The following is an 18,545-nucleotide window of genomic DNA, read 5'->3' as shown; positions in this document are numbered from 1 at the left end:
AATAATAATCCTTGTATTTGATATAGCGCCTTATCATGTCTTCGAGATGTCTCAAAACGCTTTACTGTCCTTTAATAATATATATTTTGGCGGCGAAACATGGCAACCATTGCATACAGCAATGTCCCACACTGTCATAGATTGAGTGACCAATGTATTATTTTTTTTGAAGAAATTACTACCCCCAGAGAAGCAATCCACCAATCGACTAACAACTGGGTTCCTATTTATTGCTAGGTAAACAGGGTTGTAGGGAGTAAGGAAACTTGCCCAACATTTCGCCCTTTGTGCATGGAAGAAAAGCCTGTGAAAGTGTGAAACGCAATAATAATAATAATAATAGCAATCTACCTCAAAGGTATACACAGAATCGATTAGGATGTTTAAAGGAGGATAGATTGGAAATAACGGTATTAACGTCAGTCATTGTCGAAAATCTGGAAGAACAGGTCCGATTAACTGAATGGCCTCCTCCTGTTCCTAAGCAAACCTTGATAAGAAGCATAAAAGAAGCCAATCACGCAGTTCACCAATGCGAAGCCCTAGACACTTCAAGCAACAATTGAATCTGGTATTTTCTCAGTACTTTTTCCAGAAACTTATCCAAATTATATATTTTCCAATAAATGCATCTACATCTCACCCAGTGGAGAAAAGCTATTTAGTGACCCTGATCTTATAAGTCTGAGAGCTGTAGGGAGATAGTAGGTTGGAGAGGTAGGAGGGAGCAAGGCCGTGAATGGCCTTGTAGGTGAGGATGAGGATCTTGAAATCAATCCTCTGGGGGATATAGTGTGTGATATGATGTATAGTGTGTGTCAGCAGTGTGGGGTGTGTGTTATACAGTGTGAGTGTTAAGAGAGGTGTGGGGTATGTGTTATAGTGTGTGATATGAAATGCTGTACACTGTCCACGTCTTGGGACATCCTCCCAACGTGAAAGGCGCTATACAAATAATCTTGTTGATACGATGTACAGTGTGAGTGTGAGAGCAGTGTGGGGTGTGTGTTATATAGTGTGTGAGTCTGAGGGCTGTGTGCGGCTGCATTTATATACAGTGCAAGTCTAGAACGCTGTGTTATATAGTGTGAGTTTGAACTGTGTGAGGGTTTGTGTTATATACAATGTGTGTTTGAGAGCTGTGTGTGAGCGGGAATTGTTGGGTACGGATAAATGTGGATCATTTGCCGAAAATTCCTTGTTTCCTCTGAGTCAGGCTCCGCCACTGTTAAGTGCTCTGAGACGCTATCCTGTGTGGAGGTCGCGATAGAAGTGAAAGTTGTCGTTGTTTCCAATACGGTATTGGCACCAAGGGACAGCTTTTTTTTTGTTTGTTTTCACTGATGTATAATTAAAAATTCGTCACTTTCAAAGCTTCAAAAAAACAAATAGGTAAAACGCTCAAACTGTAAATTATTTATAAATTCCACATTTTGTGGGGTGGGGGAGGCCTGTGATGTTAAGACTCCCCCCCCCCCCCCCCCCCAATGAACAAGGTAGACAGGAGTGTGTTTGCACTGTAGGAACACTATGTTCAATGCCGGACACCCAGTTATATAAAGGGATCTTGTTTGTGTTTGTCTGTCTGGGGGGGAGGGGGAGGGGGAGGGGGTAACAGGTTGCCAGGGGTGACAGATGAAGCAGGCACAATTGGGGGCATTTAAAGAGAGTATTAGACAGATAATTACAATGCTTCCGTTTGATACGGCGCCTGATCACGTCGTCGAGACGTCTCAACGCGCTTCGCAGGAACACACTGTAGAGTGTAGTGACTGTGCGTTTGGTGGGCTAATTATTTTTTTTTAAAAATTGCTGTTGCTATTAATGGTTATAAAGTACCTACTTCAGTAAGAGCCCGGCTCAGCCTTCCTCTATAAGCGGGTTTGGGGTATTTTTTGAGCGAGACTGACTGAAGCCTCAATCACCGAGACTCGCGTCGCCTGACAACCTGCAACATGGCGCCCGTTGGTGTCCTCTTCCCGCTCAGCACCAGCCCCGCCCCCTCCCGCCTACCATTGGACAGGTCACCGCATAACCCGCCGCTCTGATTGGGTCTTCCATCTGTCGATACCACCCTCTCCTCGTCCCGCTCTTCGTCTGTTGGTCAAACGAGCTGTCAATCCCGCCGCAAAGCAGGCCCCGCCCCTCCCCTCCGGGTGGTGACGGTGCTGACCGTCCCAGAGCGTTCTGCGCATGTCAAAAGGGAGGCGAGTGGTATCAGCTCTGAGCGCTGATTGGTTCACAGCAGAGGGGCAAATGGGAGTCAAGGCCAGAAATAGGGTCTTCCTGACAGCACAGAGTCACCATTAATACCCAAACTTAAACCATATTAATGTGAGCAGATTCTGGGGCTATTGTCCGCAAAACAACCACAAAATCAGTCACATTAGGACATCATAATAATAATCCCTTCAAAAACCAAAAACAATAATAAATTGGTCATTTTCAATCTACGACTGTTTGTGGGACATTGCTGTGCGCCATTGGCTGCCGCGTTCGCCCACAAATATACAGTCAATTCACTTTGCAGTATGTTCTGTTAAGCGCTTTCGGACGTCCTCCCGACGTGAAAAGCGCTATATCAAATGCAAGGATTATTATTATTATTATCAATGAGACGTCTCAAAGCGCTTCACAGGATGTACTGTAAAGTGTAGTGACTGCGTATTTTGTGGGCGTAACCCAGCAGCCAATTGCGCACAGCAGCGTCCCCACAAACAGTCGTGGATTGAGTGAGCAATAGGGCTTCAACCCAGACTCGGGTGAATGCTACCAGCTGAAGGGGGCTGTCAGAAGGCTGGCTGATGGACAGAGTGGAGATCAGATGGGCTGGCGTGTGGCTAGTAGGCCCAAAGCAATAGCACTGGGATTGGTTTTACCTCAATAATCTTGACAGACATAAAGAGGAACATGTCCACATTTGTGGAGAATACTAAATTGGGTGCATGGTATAAAAAGTCACAGAGACGTGGACTAACAGAAATGGTCAGATGCAGTTGAGCACAGATAAAATGACCACCAAGAAAAGCCAAATATTAGACATGAGGAATAACCAACTCCATATGGGCAAAATAGCAGAGGTCACCAGCAACCATAGCTGCAGATAAATTCATTCAAGGGGAAAGAAGAGAATTGGCAATGTTTAACTCCCAGTTGAAGCAGTTAGATGTTTTAGAATCAAAGAACTGGATGCATAATTAGGTTAGAGTGAAGGTTTATAAGCAAGTGGAAATCTGGAACTATTTTCATGCAAAGGGTAGTCAAAATCTGGAACTCTCTCCCCCAAAAGGCTGTGGATGCTGAATCCATTCAAATTTTCAAGACTGAAGTGGATAGATACTTGTTAGGTCAGGGTATCAAGAGATATGGGCAAAGGCAAGTAATTATTATAATCCTTGCATTTGATATAGTACCTGATAATGTCTTTGAGACGTCTAAAGCGCTTCAAAGAATATAGTGCAATTACTTGACTGTATAATAATAATCCTTGCATATGATATTATTTTTAGGCGTGTGGAGTAAGGAAACTTGCCCAAGGTTTCGCCCTGCTTGGAATTGAACTCAGGTCTCTCGCTTGCAAGGCGCTGAGCTACAGGACTCCATGTGGAGTCAAGGGATTTTGTGGGCGAAACGCGGGAGCCAATTGGAGTTGACCTACAGTTCAGCCATGATCCTACAGAATGGCGGAACAAGCTTGAGGGGCTGAATGGCCCACTCCTGCTCCTATGCACCTAAGTAAAATAAACCGTGCGGAGGCTAAAGGGCTTTTCCTCCAAAATTCTACTGTGATCTTATGACCGTTCAGAACAGAAATCCTAACCCATTAAAAAAAATACATCAAATGTGTTATCTGTGTAAGTGTTAACTTTATTAGAAATATTGTAGGCTTAAAAAAAATTCCATTGCATTTGACATAAATTGAGGTTTTCAGCTTGTACTGAGCAGATTTCACAAAATACATCCTAAAGAGAGTGTATTGACATTTTCCCCTCTGAACTTGCATTCATACTCAAGACAGTGCAAATACACTTTTGGTTATCTAAATGTACAGCCACTTTAAGATCCACAAGCGACAATGTACAGCCTTTAATCACTCATCTTACTAACAGATGTAGAAGCCTAAGGGTCAACTGATACCGTTAACAATTTTAAATCAATTATTAGGGATCTGGCCAATTTGTAAAGTTAACGAAACCTCAAAGTTCTAACTGTTGCAGGATTAGGGTGTGTGATGTTGAAGGAATTCAGTACTTCCCCAGGTTGTATAGAAACTCCCAATACTGAGGTTTTAGTACTAACCAGTACAATCCCAGTCACTGAATAAATAACTTTTAAAACTCAATGCTTTTTGAAGTCTTTGCACACAATGGCATATCTTTGTATAGTACTGTACTGGCAAGCAATTGTTTCCAATACCCTGGTATGCATCGACCCCTAGAAAAAGCCTTTAAACAGGTTGAAAATGGCTTAAAAGATGCATCACTGCCCTTAACAGCTATCAACTTATAATTGTTTTGTTTGAAATCAACAGTTTAATGAATGTTTTTTTTGCTTCCAAATCCCTGAAGCTTTCCCCCCCGAATTCCTTTATTCTAGATCTGGCATTTCTGGAAAAAAAGAAACAAAAAGTTAAGTATTGGGTAGACAAACAGTCACTTACTTGCCTTTAAAAGATGATTGTATAAGATTGTACTTACTCTCGTCATCACTATCCGAATCCTCCTGCGGAGCACAGTGAAAGTATTATTTTAACAAATATAATTACTGAATGATTACAAATATAATGAACAATTCACAGATCAAGCCTCTGAGTTCCTGCTTGCCTTCTGAAACCAATCTGCACAATATACCAGAAAACAGACCAGGGCAAACTTGCTCTCGCCTGCCTGCCCTCCATCCTCACACCCCAAACTGCAAGCTCACTGATCACCCAGCATAGACCAGGGAACAGACCAGGAGGTTTCACACTAGGCAGTGGCTCTAATGGGAGTTCATGAAAATTGTTCTCCATATTGCACTGGAGTACCTATGGCCATCTCCACTCCCACCTCTTTCTCACCAACTGGATTCCCATACAAGTGGTGAGTTTACAGGGCAGAGTCAAAATGCACACTCTGAGCACTTACACACAACATCCTGTTAAATGTTCATTCATGTGAGATGTCTGAAAGGTCATTAGATTGGATATCAATGATTGGAAACTTGAATAGTCTCATTCCACTTTAAGATTATTATGAATTACTGCCGCCAACACAAAAAGAGTTTTAATTAAACCAGCAAACTTCATACTTACATCATCCATTCCATCTACTTCTGGAATATCTCCATCATCTTCTCCCCCCATATTGTTCATCATCTGTAAAGAACCACATGGAAAATGGGAAACACTGGGGAAGATTCTATTTCAATGATGTTCACGTATACTTTTTTTTCAAAAAATCATTTTAGAAACCTTCATAACTCAAACTAATAAAATAAAATTTTCAATTAATTTTCAAAGAGCCGGCACAGACTCAATGGGCCGAATGGCTTCTTTTTGTGCTGTACGATTCTATGGTTCTATGAAATATTACTTTTGTACAATGCCTTTCACATCAGGCGGAAGTAAGAAAATAAGCATTTGTGGGTGACAGAAGACCAAGGTCCATTGAGTTTGCCTTCTGCTATCCTGGCAGTCGCATGCTCATATCATGTCCCCAAACTATATATTGAATCCCCAGATATTATTTCCTGACAGAAATCTACCTCATTTGTTCTTGAAAGAATCAACACTTTCTACTTCCACCGTCTGTCTCCCTAGGGAGCCTGTTCCATACGTTTACTACTCGCTCACCGAAGTAGCATTTCCGCAGATTTGTTTTGAATGTACGTCTCAAAGTGCTTGATACGGTTGAGTGGGGGTGGAAGCCAAGGGGGAAAATGACCAAAAGTGTGGTCAAAGAGGTAAACAATCTAACAGTTCAGTAGACAAGTGCTAACCTCTGAAAACCTGTCAAAGCTGGGCATGTCGTCATCACCTTCATCTTCCCAGTCTTTCCAGTTATTGAAGTCCACGCTCAGCCAATTTAACTGCACAAAAACAGGTCAGGTCAGTGACTCAACACCAGAAAACCAACAAAAGAGGTTTAAGGGAAAACACAAAATTGACACAACCAGGTCTGTCTTCACCTTTGTCTTTTCTTTGGTTAGACGTGGCCACGACTGCCCAGATTCTCCTTTTCGTATGTAGCACAGCACCGATCGGTCTGTCCGCTTCTGTCTGGAATCCTACAACAGCACATAGAGAACACTTGTACTCCCTTTATAATCTGAGGGAGGAGAGGGGCGTGAGTGGGGGAGCCAGTCAAGCGGAAACAGCGGGTGGTGGAGTGGGGGGTAGGCAGGTCGGAGAAGTAGAGAGGTGTGAGGGAATGAAGTGATTTGAAAACGAGCGAGAGGATCTTGAAGTCGATTCATTCGGTGATTGGGAGCCAATCGTACAGTGCCTTTCACGTCAGGAGGTTGTCCCAAGTCACTGGACAATCAGTGTTTCGGACCCATGCTGGGGAGGTCAGGATCGGGGGTGGGGGGGGAAGAGAGGAGGGTGACCAAAGGCATGGTCGAAGGGTCTTGAGACTGGTCTTGAAGGAGGCAAGGGAGAGGGCGAGGCGGAGGGACTGCGAAAGGGGACTTCTAGAGGGTGGGGGCAGGGTGGCTGAAAGCCCGCCCACCAATGGTGGAGCAGGCGAGGCGGAGGACGTGAAGCAGGCTGGAGCCCACTGAGTGGAGGGAGCAGGCAGGTTGGTAGAGAATTGGGAGGTCGCAGAGATAGGGGGGAGCTTTGAAAGTGGAGGGCTTTGAAAGTGAGGACCAAGATCTTGAACAGTATCCTCTGTGATGGGAAGCCAGTGGATTGGGCGAGGATGGGGGTGATAGGGTCGCGGAGCCTGGTGTGGGAGAGGATACGGGCTGCAGAGTTCTGGATGATCTCTAGCCTATAGAGGGAGGAATTGGGGAGGCCGACAAGCAGAGAGTTTGAGTAGTCGAGACTGGATATTATAAATGTGTGCACAAGAGTCTCGACGGCCTGCAGTGTGAGATAGTGGCGGAGCCGGGCAAAGTTGCTGGGGTGGGGAAAGGCGGAGGGAGTCATTGCATGGACGTGGGATATGAAGGACAGTTGAGAGTCAAACAGGACACCGAGGTTCCGTATTGGCTCCTAGAGATATAGAGTGAATGGAGGGAGATGCTGTCAGCGCCCAAGGTATGGAGGCCCAAGCAGGAGAGCCTCGGTCTTGTTGACATTCAACTGCAGAAAGTTTGCTCTCATCCAGAACTTGATGTCTGACAGGCAGTCGGTGAGTACAGCAGTGGGTCCTGGAATCAAGGGTGGAGGCAGAGTTGGGTGTCATCCGCATACATGTGCAAGTTGACCCAAAGTCTGCGGATGATGTCACCAAGGGGGAGCATATAGTTAATGAAAAAGGGCCAAGGACAGAGCGCTGAGGGACGCCACACGTTATGGTGCAGGGGCTGGAGGAGAAGGGCAGGTCCACAAAGGTTGAGGTGAGAGGAGAGGCGGTGTAGGAGTATAGAATGGTCGACAGTGTCAATGGCAGCAGAGAGGTCGAGGAGGACAAGGAGGCAGTAAGAGCCCTGGTCGCAGATGTTCAGAAAGTCGTTAGTGACTTTGACCCCGGCTGTTTCCTTTTTTTGTTGTTTACAAAAATGGGATTTTCAGGAAGAAAGGGAATTTCAGCCCAAGATTGGAAACAGATTTGTGGTCCATTTAAAGTAGGGTTTTGGGATGGATTTAGAAAGAAATTCAAATCCCAAGTCACTGGACAATCAGTGTTTCGGACCCATGCTGGGGATACTCAGCAAATGCCCTGCTGCCAAGCAGAGGACAAGAGGTACAATTGTACAGACTTCCCCTCTACGAGTGAAGGTGTGCGCGCGTGTGTGTTTGTGCGCGGGGGGGAAGGGGGAAGAGCAGAAGGGAACAACAACAACAAGATTCCATTTATTGAGCGCCTTTCACGTCGGGAGGACGTCCCAAGGCGCTGTACAGTTGGGTCAGGACCCGAGCAAGGGGGAAACGGTCAGGGTGAGGGAAGGGAGGGAGCGAGGAGGGGGTAGAGAGTCGAGAGGAGAGCTGAAGGCACGATCAAAGAGAAAGGTCTTGAGACCGGCCTTGAAGGAGGAAAGGGAGGAGGCAAGGCGAAGGCACTGGGGGATAGAGTTCCAGAGCCTCGGGGCTGAAGGCCCGGCCACCGATAGTAGGGCGGTTGGGGCGGGGGATGTGGAGCAGACCGGAGCCAGAAGAACGGAGGGTACGGGCAGGTAGGTAGGGGGATAGTAGGTCGGAGAGGTAGGAGGGAGCGAGGCCGTGAATGGCCTTGTAGGTGAGGGTGAGGATCGAGAATTCGGAACACAAGATAGTGATTTGCACAATTTGAGTGTAAATCGAGATCACATACTCACCATTGGATCAATTGCATTATAAAGATTAACTTCATTAAAATGCTTCACGTTGTCAGCTCCTCCAAGACAGCTGCAGGGGAAAAAAAACTCACATCTTTATAATTTTATTCCGTGAAACATGGAAGGGTCAAGTCGAAGAGATAAACTATGTTGAGAAAAAACAATGGGTACTATTACCATAAATGTTTGGGAGATAATGTTTGAATTATGCAAGATAATGTTCAAATTTACTAACACGTTTGCAGTCCACAACACAAAACATTTTTTGTAAAAGATTCTCTGCTAGAGCCACACACCAGAATTCTGGAGCAACAACCAAGAGGGTTTCTCAACAGAGGCTGGAGAAACTGCTCAGCTAACAGCTATGAGCATGGGACACAAGTTTGTCCAAGCAAATAACTGTCGCCTTGGCTGCATCTGTAACAGCACTGATCAAACTGATTGGACAAATCTTCCTCCACCTCATATCGGGCCTTCAGGCTCTCTGCCCCCATCCTTTGGAACTCCACCCCCGTATTCCATTCTCCTTGCTCCCTCCCTCACCTCCTTCAAGACCCACCTCTTTGACTGTGCCTTTGGTCACCCTCCTACACCCAACCTCCCTGCCCTCCACCCCTGCTGATCTCAACCCCCAGCTCGGGTCCAAATCCCTGACTGTCCAGCACCTTGCGACATCCTCTCGCCATGAAAGGCGCCGTGTAAATGTCATGTGTTGTTGATGATGCCAGCAAAGCACCATAAAGCCTTGCTGTATGTACTATACATGCAAAATATAACACTGAAAACTCCTGGCCTGTAGAATGTTGGTGCATTGCCTTCCCAGCCCTGAAAAGCAGATGGTCAAAAAACACTATGGCTGGTTGTTCAGTTAAGCCATATCCGATGAAAAGCAGTACTATATGTTGAACCATCTGTTCTATAATCCTTCATGAAATTTAATTCTTTAGACTCAATCTCTTAGAGGATTTTTGGGGGAAGTTGCTCCCCTACTCCTGATTTCCAACCCTCATTTTCTGAAAGCAGAAAGTATTCCTGAAGTGTCAACAGGCAAGTTAACCACAAAAGGATTTTGTATGTGCGCCCATTCCAGTCCTTGGCTGATGTCTACACAACATCCACCAGTAGCCATTGAATAACAAGGACTCTGGCCAATTTCCCCCCACCAAGCCTGCCTCAGCAGTATAGTCTTGAGACTTACTCACAAGTAGTCATTCAAATACTGTGCTAGAGGATATTGAAGTTTAAAACATATTACATAATAATAAACATAATAATCCTTGCATTTGATAGCACCTCATCAATAATATAATAATTTATCATTGTTTTGTTTGTTTGGAGGGATTATTATTAGGCTCTGTGTGGAGTAAGGAAACTTGCCCAAGGTTTCGCCCTCTGCCTGGAATTGAACTCAGGTCTCTCACTTGCAAAGCGAGTGCTCTAACCACTGAGCCACAGGACTCTACGTTGAAGCATCAAGATGCCTCAACGCACTTTATAGGATATATAGTCAAGTGGTTTGACTCTGTATTTTGTCGATAAAATGCAGCAGCCAGTTGCACAAAGCAATGTCTCACAAAGAGCCATAGAGTGACTGACCTATTTTATTTGGGGATTGTTGGCCAGGACAAAAGGAGACAGAACCTCCCTTGTCTAGGTCAGTTGGCAGCTGGGCAACAAGGCAAGACAAGCATAAGTGGAAGGAAGCAGCTCTCAGTTTGCTAAGTTTAAAGTAACAACAACAACTTGCATTTACACAGCACCTCTCACACAGGGAAGGAAGGGGCAAGGCGGAGGGATAGAGGAAGAGTGTTCCAGAGTTTCGGGGAATAGTGGCTGAAAGCACAGCCACCAATATAGAACGGAGGGCATAAAGGATATGCAGTCGAGCGGAGGCAGCAGGTTGTGCGGTAAGTTGGTCGGAGAGGTAGGGAGGTGCCAGGGCATGAAGGGATTTGAAAACCAGTGTAAGGATCGTGAGTAAAAGGCGACGTGCACAACAGGAGCTTAGCCAGGTAACACTGAAGAGCAGGAGCGACAGAGAACAGGCGTTTTTATCAAGAGTAAATAAATTGCATTTCATACCAAGGGCAGAACTCTCCGAGCCTATTATCTGCTGAACTCAAGGTTAAGGAAGATTGTACAGTTTAAAAAAAGGAAACAAATAACTAAACATCCTCAATGTGTAAACAAAATAACGAAAGCAACACAGAAAGACATTTGCTTCGTTTACTGGGAGATTTTTTTAGGTGGTGGTGGGGGCGTGGAGAAGGTCCATGAGTATCTTGCAGCACAAGATGTGACAAGGTAACCCAATGTAATGCATCAGTGTGTTGTGAATGCTCTCATTCCTTTCCATAAGATGTCAAATCCCACCAACCACCCAATCATGAAGAACCCTGAGTGAGCAAAGAATTAGACAAATGAAAACATATGTTGGTTAAAAAAAAATGTGTGTAGCTCTTGGCAGATGTCAGCTACATACCTGAATGTAAACTTCTCTTTTTCAAAATTTACTTGGACATCCTTACTGTCTTCTACACAAAATTCAACAAAGACATAGTCTCTTCGGTCGTACCACTTTGCAGAGGCGGGCTGCCTAAATACATGTGAGGAGAGAGAAAAACAATCACAAGGTGTGTTTGAGGTGGGGACGGGGAGAGGAGAATAACATACAGGTTTTCAAAGTTGCAAAAAAATTTATATTTGCACAACACAGTGACTTGTACAATTTAATCTCCGAGTTCTGCTGACGTTCATAAACCATTTAAGCCACGTTATCAAAATTAAGAGATACAACTGTTGTCTTATAACTCACTGCCAAGAGCCTATTCTCCCAAGACATTGCCTGGACTGCAACTCATGTCAAAACGTAGAAAGAAACAGCAATAAAGCTAACAGTATTATGGTAATGTGACCAAATGTTCAATCATGTAAGGGCTTGGAGAGGGTGCAGAGTACATTTACCAGAATGGTACCAGGGATGAGGGACTTTAGTTATGTGAAGAGATGAGAGAGGCTGGGATTTTTCTCCTTAAGCGTAGAGAAGGTTAAGAGGAGATTTAATAGAGGTGTTCAAAATTATGAGAGGTTTTGATAGAGTAGATAGGGAGAAACTGTTTCCACTAGCTGGTGAGTCAGTAACCAGGCCATATAGATATAAGATAATTGGCAAAAGAATCAGAGGGGAGATGATATTTTTATTTTACACAGTTGTTACAGTCTGGAATGCACTACATGAAAGGTTGGTGGAAACAGATTCAATAACAAATTTCCAAAGGGAATTAGATAGGTTCTTGAAAAGAAAACTTTGCAAGGATATGGGTACAGAGCAGGAGAGTGGGACTGATTGGGTAAGGTCTTCCAAACAGCCGACACAGGCACGATGGACCGAATGGAGTTCCTTCTGTGCAGTAATATTCTATGATTCTAGCTCCTGTTCTTGTTCTTTATTTTTATACAAAAAGCATGTAGGGGCTGGAGGATTGGGAAAATCTCTTTCAACCTAGCTCCACAACTCCTGGAGGGGGAAGACAGGCATGTTTCCCTCAGGGTTTAACCTCACCCTGGTTAAGCTAGTTAAAGGTGGATGCTGATTTCCCAGGAGGATACATTTAACTTAGTTTCAATTCGTACAGCAAAGAAGCACCTGATCCGATAAGATGATGAGTATATTGCTTAGTGTCCTGGTGAACACACGCTAACATACAATATACATCTTAATGAAGTTTCTTACAAGATGCTTCAAATCTTCCACATTAGCTCTACAAGTCGATCAGGATCCACTTAAACAAGTATTAAGTTGACAAGGTCTGCATCAGCTCCTAATACCTCCCTTCTGTGTGTGCACATGCACACACACCCCTCCTTCTCTGTCTAACCCCCACCCCACCAAGTCTTGATACCAAGTAATTTTTTAAAAAAACTTACCTTCAGTAACTAAAGAATAATTTGCTATCTACATGACCAGACATCTTATGTCCATTTAGCAAATCCAGGAATTTGAAAGAAAACTGGAATGAGTACCAGACTGGACTGAGGTCAGCAGAGAGGATTTGTGATGTGCAGCTTTTCTCTAAAGCAATTTTTCTTGAATGTTCTTTTCCTTGAAAAGGAACAATCTTCCGCAGGGAATATTCTCTCCCTGTGATGCAATCACAATGCCAGGTCTCATCTTCCTAAATTACTTTCATGGAGTCTAAAGGGCCAATTACAAGCCATTATAACCCGTTTAGCAGTCTCACTGATGCTCCAACATCCTGCTCTCGAGCAATGGGTACAGGGTCTGAACCCACAAATTCCCCAAAGCCTGGTTTAAATTCTAGTACAGGAGTAGAAGACGGTATTTCGTACACCAGAGAGGATTAACCATGATGCTCTCTGGCAGCCACAAGGTTAAGTGCAAGGACAGCCCAAGTCACCTCTGACAGATGTTTTCTCTCACTGTGGAGAAAGAAGGCTGAGAACAGAAAGCAACTCACTCCATCCCACACATCCTTACAGCGGACATTAGTAACTTTGAGCACTGCAATACTATAATCCCTATGTTCTTATCCTTATAGAAGATCAAATTTGAAACGAATAACCCACGACTAAATACTGAAGCCATAGGTGTGGCTGCTCTTTATTCTCTGGCTCAATGTTAATTGCACAAAGACTGTCTTCACTCGGTTTTAACTGCAGCATAATGGGGATCGCTATTATTTAAAACTAATTTGGAGATGCAATTTTGACTGTATAATTGTGCCAAATATTTTATCATGAGGGTTACTGGAATAGTGGACAAAAACGGCAGGAAGGATTTTCTGTTCAAAGCATCTCCTTTGCTCCCCAATTGAAAACTATATTTTCCTTACATGTTGGAACCTTGACTTTTCTATATTAACTGAGAGCTACGATTCTTGCCTTCAGTCTCTCCAGGAGTACCAGCGATGAGATGGAGATACAAACATTCTGGAGCGGTAGCCGCGATGGATGGTCCAACACAACACTTTACAAAATGGTTGTTGAAATGTAATCCACTCACCCACATATAGGCCTTTTACAGTACTTTAGCTGTCCATCGTATTAACATTTATCAAAGTTTGTTACTAAACTCCTATCTACAAAATTAACTAAGATATTAATCACCTGCTTAAATAAAGCAATAACAGCAGCATTTTGTGAATTCATTCCAGATAAAGTTTTGCTTCCAAGGACTACTTTATTCCCCAACTGGCTTCACTCCTCTCCTAATTGCACTGTTACATGCTGGTTCACAGTACCATGAGCATCAACTGCCCTCCAATACTCCACCTAAGTGTCCAATCCACATCCAAAGGGCATCCATCTCCATGGTGTCCAAAATATTCACCAGAATTAAGCAAACAGGGTGTGTCCTTCTATGGAGAGTCATATTACATTCTAGACACAGGGAAACTTCTAGATGCTGATGACAAACGTATACAGAACCCTCTCTGGTTTGGGCACCCAAGCATAGTGATTGATGGGTTTCTACATGTGTTAAAATACTTGACTGACCAAAAGAAAGAAGCTATATCCGGGAGGCAGGTTGTGTACAGTCCAAAGACTGCAATGAGGAACCAATGCAATTGGACCTGAAACCCTTCTCACTACCTGTATTCAAGGCCCTATTATTTTTGATGGGGGGGGGGGGGGGCACGCAGGAAAGAGGAGACAACCAGACTGTAAAAGAGTACATCTGAAGTTGGGGATGGGGAAGAAGTGACATTATCCTTTGCATACTAAATAAAATGGTCCATACTGCAGGTGGTTAGGATGATTAGTGAATCTAAAATAAGTATGGCAGGTACAAGTATCGCAATCACGAAAGGTGTTTAGTATACTTATATATTATACCTTATATATTATACCCAAATATAAAAAGGGGTGCCGTGCCCTCAGTTCATCCTAAATCAAACCAAGGGCACACAAACTGCGAATTTACGCCCTCTCCCCCCACCCCCCAAAACAATCAATCGCTAACAATATTGCCAGGAAACCCAAATATCTCAATTAGATTTCTTTTATATAAAAAACACACACACACCGATAGAGACATTTATCAAACAAGCAATAAGGGAGAAGGTGTGAGTGAGTGAGAGAGAGAGAGAGAGAGAAAGAGCGCGAGCGAGTGGTTTGAGCTGTGTCGCTGGTCAGGTAATGAATGGCACAGCAGCAGCAGCAGCAGCAGCATGGCGGCTCCTCTCCCTCACCCACCCACCCCGCCCCAGCACCGCGCCCGCCCGCCCGCCCGCCCCGCGGGGAGGAGCAGAGAGGGGGGGAAAGGCGTGTGCGACAGTGTGGAGCCGGGCAGAGAAATGTACCTGAGGGAGGGGGGGGGGTATGACCAGGGGAAGCAGAGGGGCTGCAGGAGAAACAACCATTAAAATTCAAGGCAGCGGCGCGGGGGGAGGGGGAGGGGAGGGGAGATCCGAGAATTTTCTAGAAACAACCAGTCAGTGTGCGTCGCTTAACCCTATAGTGCAGAGCTCTCTCTCTCTCTCTCTCCCGCCCGCCCCGGGGGCTGGGGGTTTGGGGGGAAGAGAGAGAGGGCGACATTGATTTTCATTTTTAAAAAAAACATATAAAATTTTGGGGGTTTGGGGAAGCGGCCAAAGAGAGAGGGTGTTAGAGAGAGAGAGGGAGAGAGGGTGTTAGAGAGAGGGAGGGAGAGAGGGTGTTAGAGAGAGAGAGGGAGAGAGAGGGTGTTAGAGAGAGGAGAGAGAGAGGGTGTTAGAGGGAGGGAGAGAGGGTGTTAGAGAGAGGGAGGGAGAGAGGGTGTTAGAGAGAGAGGGAGAGAGTGTGTGAGATAGAGGGAGGGAGAGAGGGAGGAGAGAGGGTGAGAGGAGGGAGGGAGAGAGGGTGTTAGAGAGAGGGAGGGAGAGAGGGTGTTAGAGAGAGGGAGGGAGAGAGGGAGGGAGAGAGGGTGTTAGAGGGAGGGAGGGAGAGAGGGTGTTAGAGAGAGGGAGGGAGAGAGGGTGTTAGAGAGAGGGAGGGAGAGAGGGTGTTAGAGAGAGGGAGGGAGAGAGGGTGTTAGAGGGAGGGAGAGAGGATATGAGAGAGGGAGGGAGAGAGGATATGAGAGAGGGAGGGAGAGAGGATGTTAGAGGGAGGGAGAGAGGGTGTTAGAGAGAGGGAGGGAGAGAGGGTGTTAGGGAGGGAGGAGAGAGAGGGTGTTAGAGAGAGAGGGAGAGAGGGTGTTAGAGAGAGGGAGAGAGGGTGTTAGAGGGAGGGAGAGAGGGTGTTAGAGCGAGGGAGGGAGAGAGGGTGTTAGAGAGGGAGGGAGAGAGGATATTAGAGAGAGGGAGAGAGAGGATATTAGAGAGAGGGAGAGAGAGGGTGTTAGAGAGAGGGAGGGAGAGAGGGTGTTAGAGAGAGGGAGGGAGAGAGGGTGTTAGAGAGAGGGAGGGAGAGAGGGTGTTAGAGGGAGAGAGGGTGTTAGAGAGAGGGAGAGAGAGAGGGTGTTAGAGAGAGAGGGTGTTAGAGAGAGGGAGAGAGAGAGGGAGGGAGGGAGAGAGGGTGTTAGAGAGAGGGAGGGAGAGAGGGTGTTAGAGAAGAGAGGGTGTTAGAGGGAGAGAGGGTGTTAGAGGGAGGGAGGGAGAGAGGGTGTTAGAGAGAGGGAGGGAGAGAGGGTGTTAGAGAGAGAGAGGGTGTTAGAGGGAGAGAGGGTGTTAGAGGGAGGGAGGGAGAGAGGGTGTTAGAGAGAGGGAGGGAGAGAGGGTGTTAGAGAGAGAGAGGGTGTTAGGGAGAGAGGGTGTTAGAGGAGGGAGGAGAGAGGGTGTTAGAGAGAGGGAGGGAGAGAGGGTGTTAGAGGGAGGGAGAGAGGGTGTTAGAGAGGGGAGGGAAGAGGGTGTTAGAGGGAGGGAGGGAGAGAAGGTGTTAGAGGGAGGGAGGGAGAGAGGGTGTTAGAGAGAGGGAGGGAGAGAGGGTGTTAGAGGGAGGGAGGGAGAGGGAGGGAATGCTTTAAACACTGACTATTCATTTAAATAACGAATGGTTAAATTAGATTGTGGAGAGATTGTCAGCAGTTTTCTTTTTAGTGGGATGGTGAGGGGTGAGTGGTGTGTGTGTACATTTATAAATACACAAACAATCGAGTGTACGATGTTATAATTAAATCGCATATAAAATGAAATCGTAGAGAGAGAGAAAACTACAGCAATTTTCTTCTTTAGCGGGATATCAGACAGGGGGGAGAGCGAGAGAGTGCGTGCGTGAGGCCCGTCCATTTCCTCCTTCCTTCCCCCCCTCCAGGAGAGAGAGAGAGAGAGGGGGGGGGGGGCAGCATGTGGCGGCCCGGGGGGGGCGAGGACACGGAACAAACGTGTTTAAATAAAATGGAGGGAAATGGGAGGGAGAGGCCGCGGGCCTGGGGGAGGGGGAGAGGAGCCTGGACACCGCGTGGGCTCTCACATCGGAGAGGAAACGGAGACGATTCCCCATGTCAGAGAGGGAGGGAGGGAGAGAGCCGCCGCCGCTCTCTCTCTCTCTCCCCTCACGAACGGCCACGAGAAGCGCCCGCGGCCTCGCGCCTCAGGAGCACCAGCCCAGCAAACGCGCTACCGACTCCGCGAATCACCCTCTTACATGGCGGCTGCTGCTGGCGGTCGGTCCGTGTCGGGGGGAGTGCGGGGGACGGCGGCGGCGGGTCTCGGGATGCGGTGACTGCGGAGCCGGGGTGTCGACGCTCTCGTTGCGGCCTTTCCTCAGTCGGTGGTTTGACTGACTCACTGACTGACGCACGACGCAGCGCGAGCTATGGTAACCACGTCGCACGCACGCACGCCGAGTCCCGCGGCTGCCATTGGCTCCCTCCGCCCGTCAATCAGCCACGATCGACTGGTTCCGGCCGGCTCCAGCCCCGCCCCCCCGCAGGCTGCCTTCCCGCGCGATCAGCCGCTAATGGCGCCCCTGTAGCAAAGCCACGTGCCTGGCCTAACCCACCCAGGCACGTGTCATGTGTAGTGACTGTGTACTCTGCAGGCAAATGCTGCAACCACTTGGTGAATATAATAAATAATAATAATCCTTGCATTTGATACAGCGCTTTATCATGTCTTTGTCTCAAAGCGCTTCACACGATGTTGTGTAAAGTGTAGTGACTGTGTATTTCACAGGCAAAACACAGCGGTCAATTATGCACAGCAGTGTCCCACAAACAGTTGTGGATTGAGTGACCACTTTTTTTTGTTTTGAGGTAGTATTATCCCCGCAAAGCAATCCGCTAATCGACTAACAAACAGATTACTACTTACTGATAAGTAAACAGAAGCATGTGGAGGAAGGAGAGTTACGTAAGGTTTCACCCAGGAATCAAATTCAGAATTTTTTGCTTACTACACTTCGGGACTCCCGATTGGAACTGGATGGTGCCTTCACCAGAAGGATATTGAACTCTCGCACTGTAACATTATAGGTTTGGGCTGGAGCACTGGATCCATCGCAAACCAATTACTAAAATAGCAACCATGTGGTTACGTGTTTATCATGAGAACAGGTTAATCTTTCAGCCTGCTCTGCACCTCATCACCTCCATGGCTGAGCCAATGGTAACGGCCGTTGGTGTAGCTCAGAGTTATAGCAGGAAGGTCTGTGGTAAGATTACTGTATAGAAGTTGGAGCAACCATATAGTTTCAGCTTCCCTAAACATGTGAATTGATTTATAGCATTTCCCCACAACACAAGTGGATGGGAGAACAGCCAGGGTTCTTACTTCCCAAATACTATATCGCAACCATTGTTGAAAATTCACATACTGCAATGTGGACTGAGGGAGTTGGACAGGGATAAGGCTCGGCTGTGATACCCCTATTGATGCTCATTGGCCACCTTCCACATATTAATAGTTCTTTGAGATAGCAGGGATGACACTCAGCCGTGGAACTCTACCCTAACTCAAGTCAGTATCTTTCAGAGAACAGGTTACACATCGGCAACAGCACAAGACAATTCTGTGAGGGATGCATCAAAGGGCGAGTACTCTGGTAATAAGCTGTACTGTCAATTTGGACTAATTAGGATGCACATCACCATCGTATAGCAGAAACACAAAAAATATTTTAACAGCAGCAGCGTTCAGGAA

At 46.2% G+C, this 18,545-nt stretch overlaps 1 protein-coding gene across 1 annotated transcript; it reads right to left on the bottom strand.

Moving 5' to 3' along the window:
• Positions 1–3,846: 3,846 nt before the first annotated feature.
• On the bottom strand, positions 3,847–17,190 carry LOC103189567 (prostaglandin E synthase 3). Its single transcript, XM_042344335.1, has 8 exons — positions 17,050–17,190; positions 10,946–11,059; positions 8,464–8,533; positions 6,169–6,267; positions 5,980–6,069; positions 5,294–5,356; positions 4,698–4,722; positions 3,847–4,607 (listed from the first exon to the last, which is right to left on the bottom strand). Coding segments are annotated over exons 1-8 (483 nt in total). The 5' UTR covers positions 17,052–17,190; the 3' UTR covers positions 3,847–4,587.
• Positions 17,191–18,545: the final 1,355 nt, after the last annotated feature.

Source organism: Callorhinchus milii, unplaced genomic scaffold (assembly GCF_018977255.1).
Source record: "Callorhinchus milii isolate IMCB2004 unplaced genomic scaffold, IMCB_Cmil_1.0 Scaffold27, whole genome shotgun sequence".
Taxonomy (NCBI): domain Eukaryota; kingdom Metazoa; phylum Chordata; class Chondrichthyes; order Chimaeriformes; family Callorhinchidae; genus Callorhinchus; species Callorhinchus milii.
Note: the sequence above shows the minus strand (reverse complement) of the source record. Positions and strands in the feature narration are given on the sequence as shown.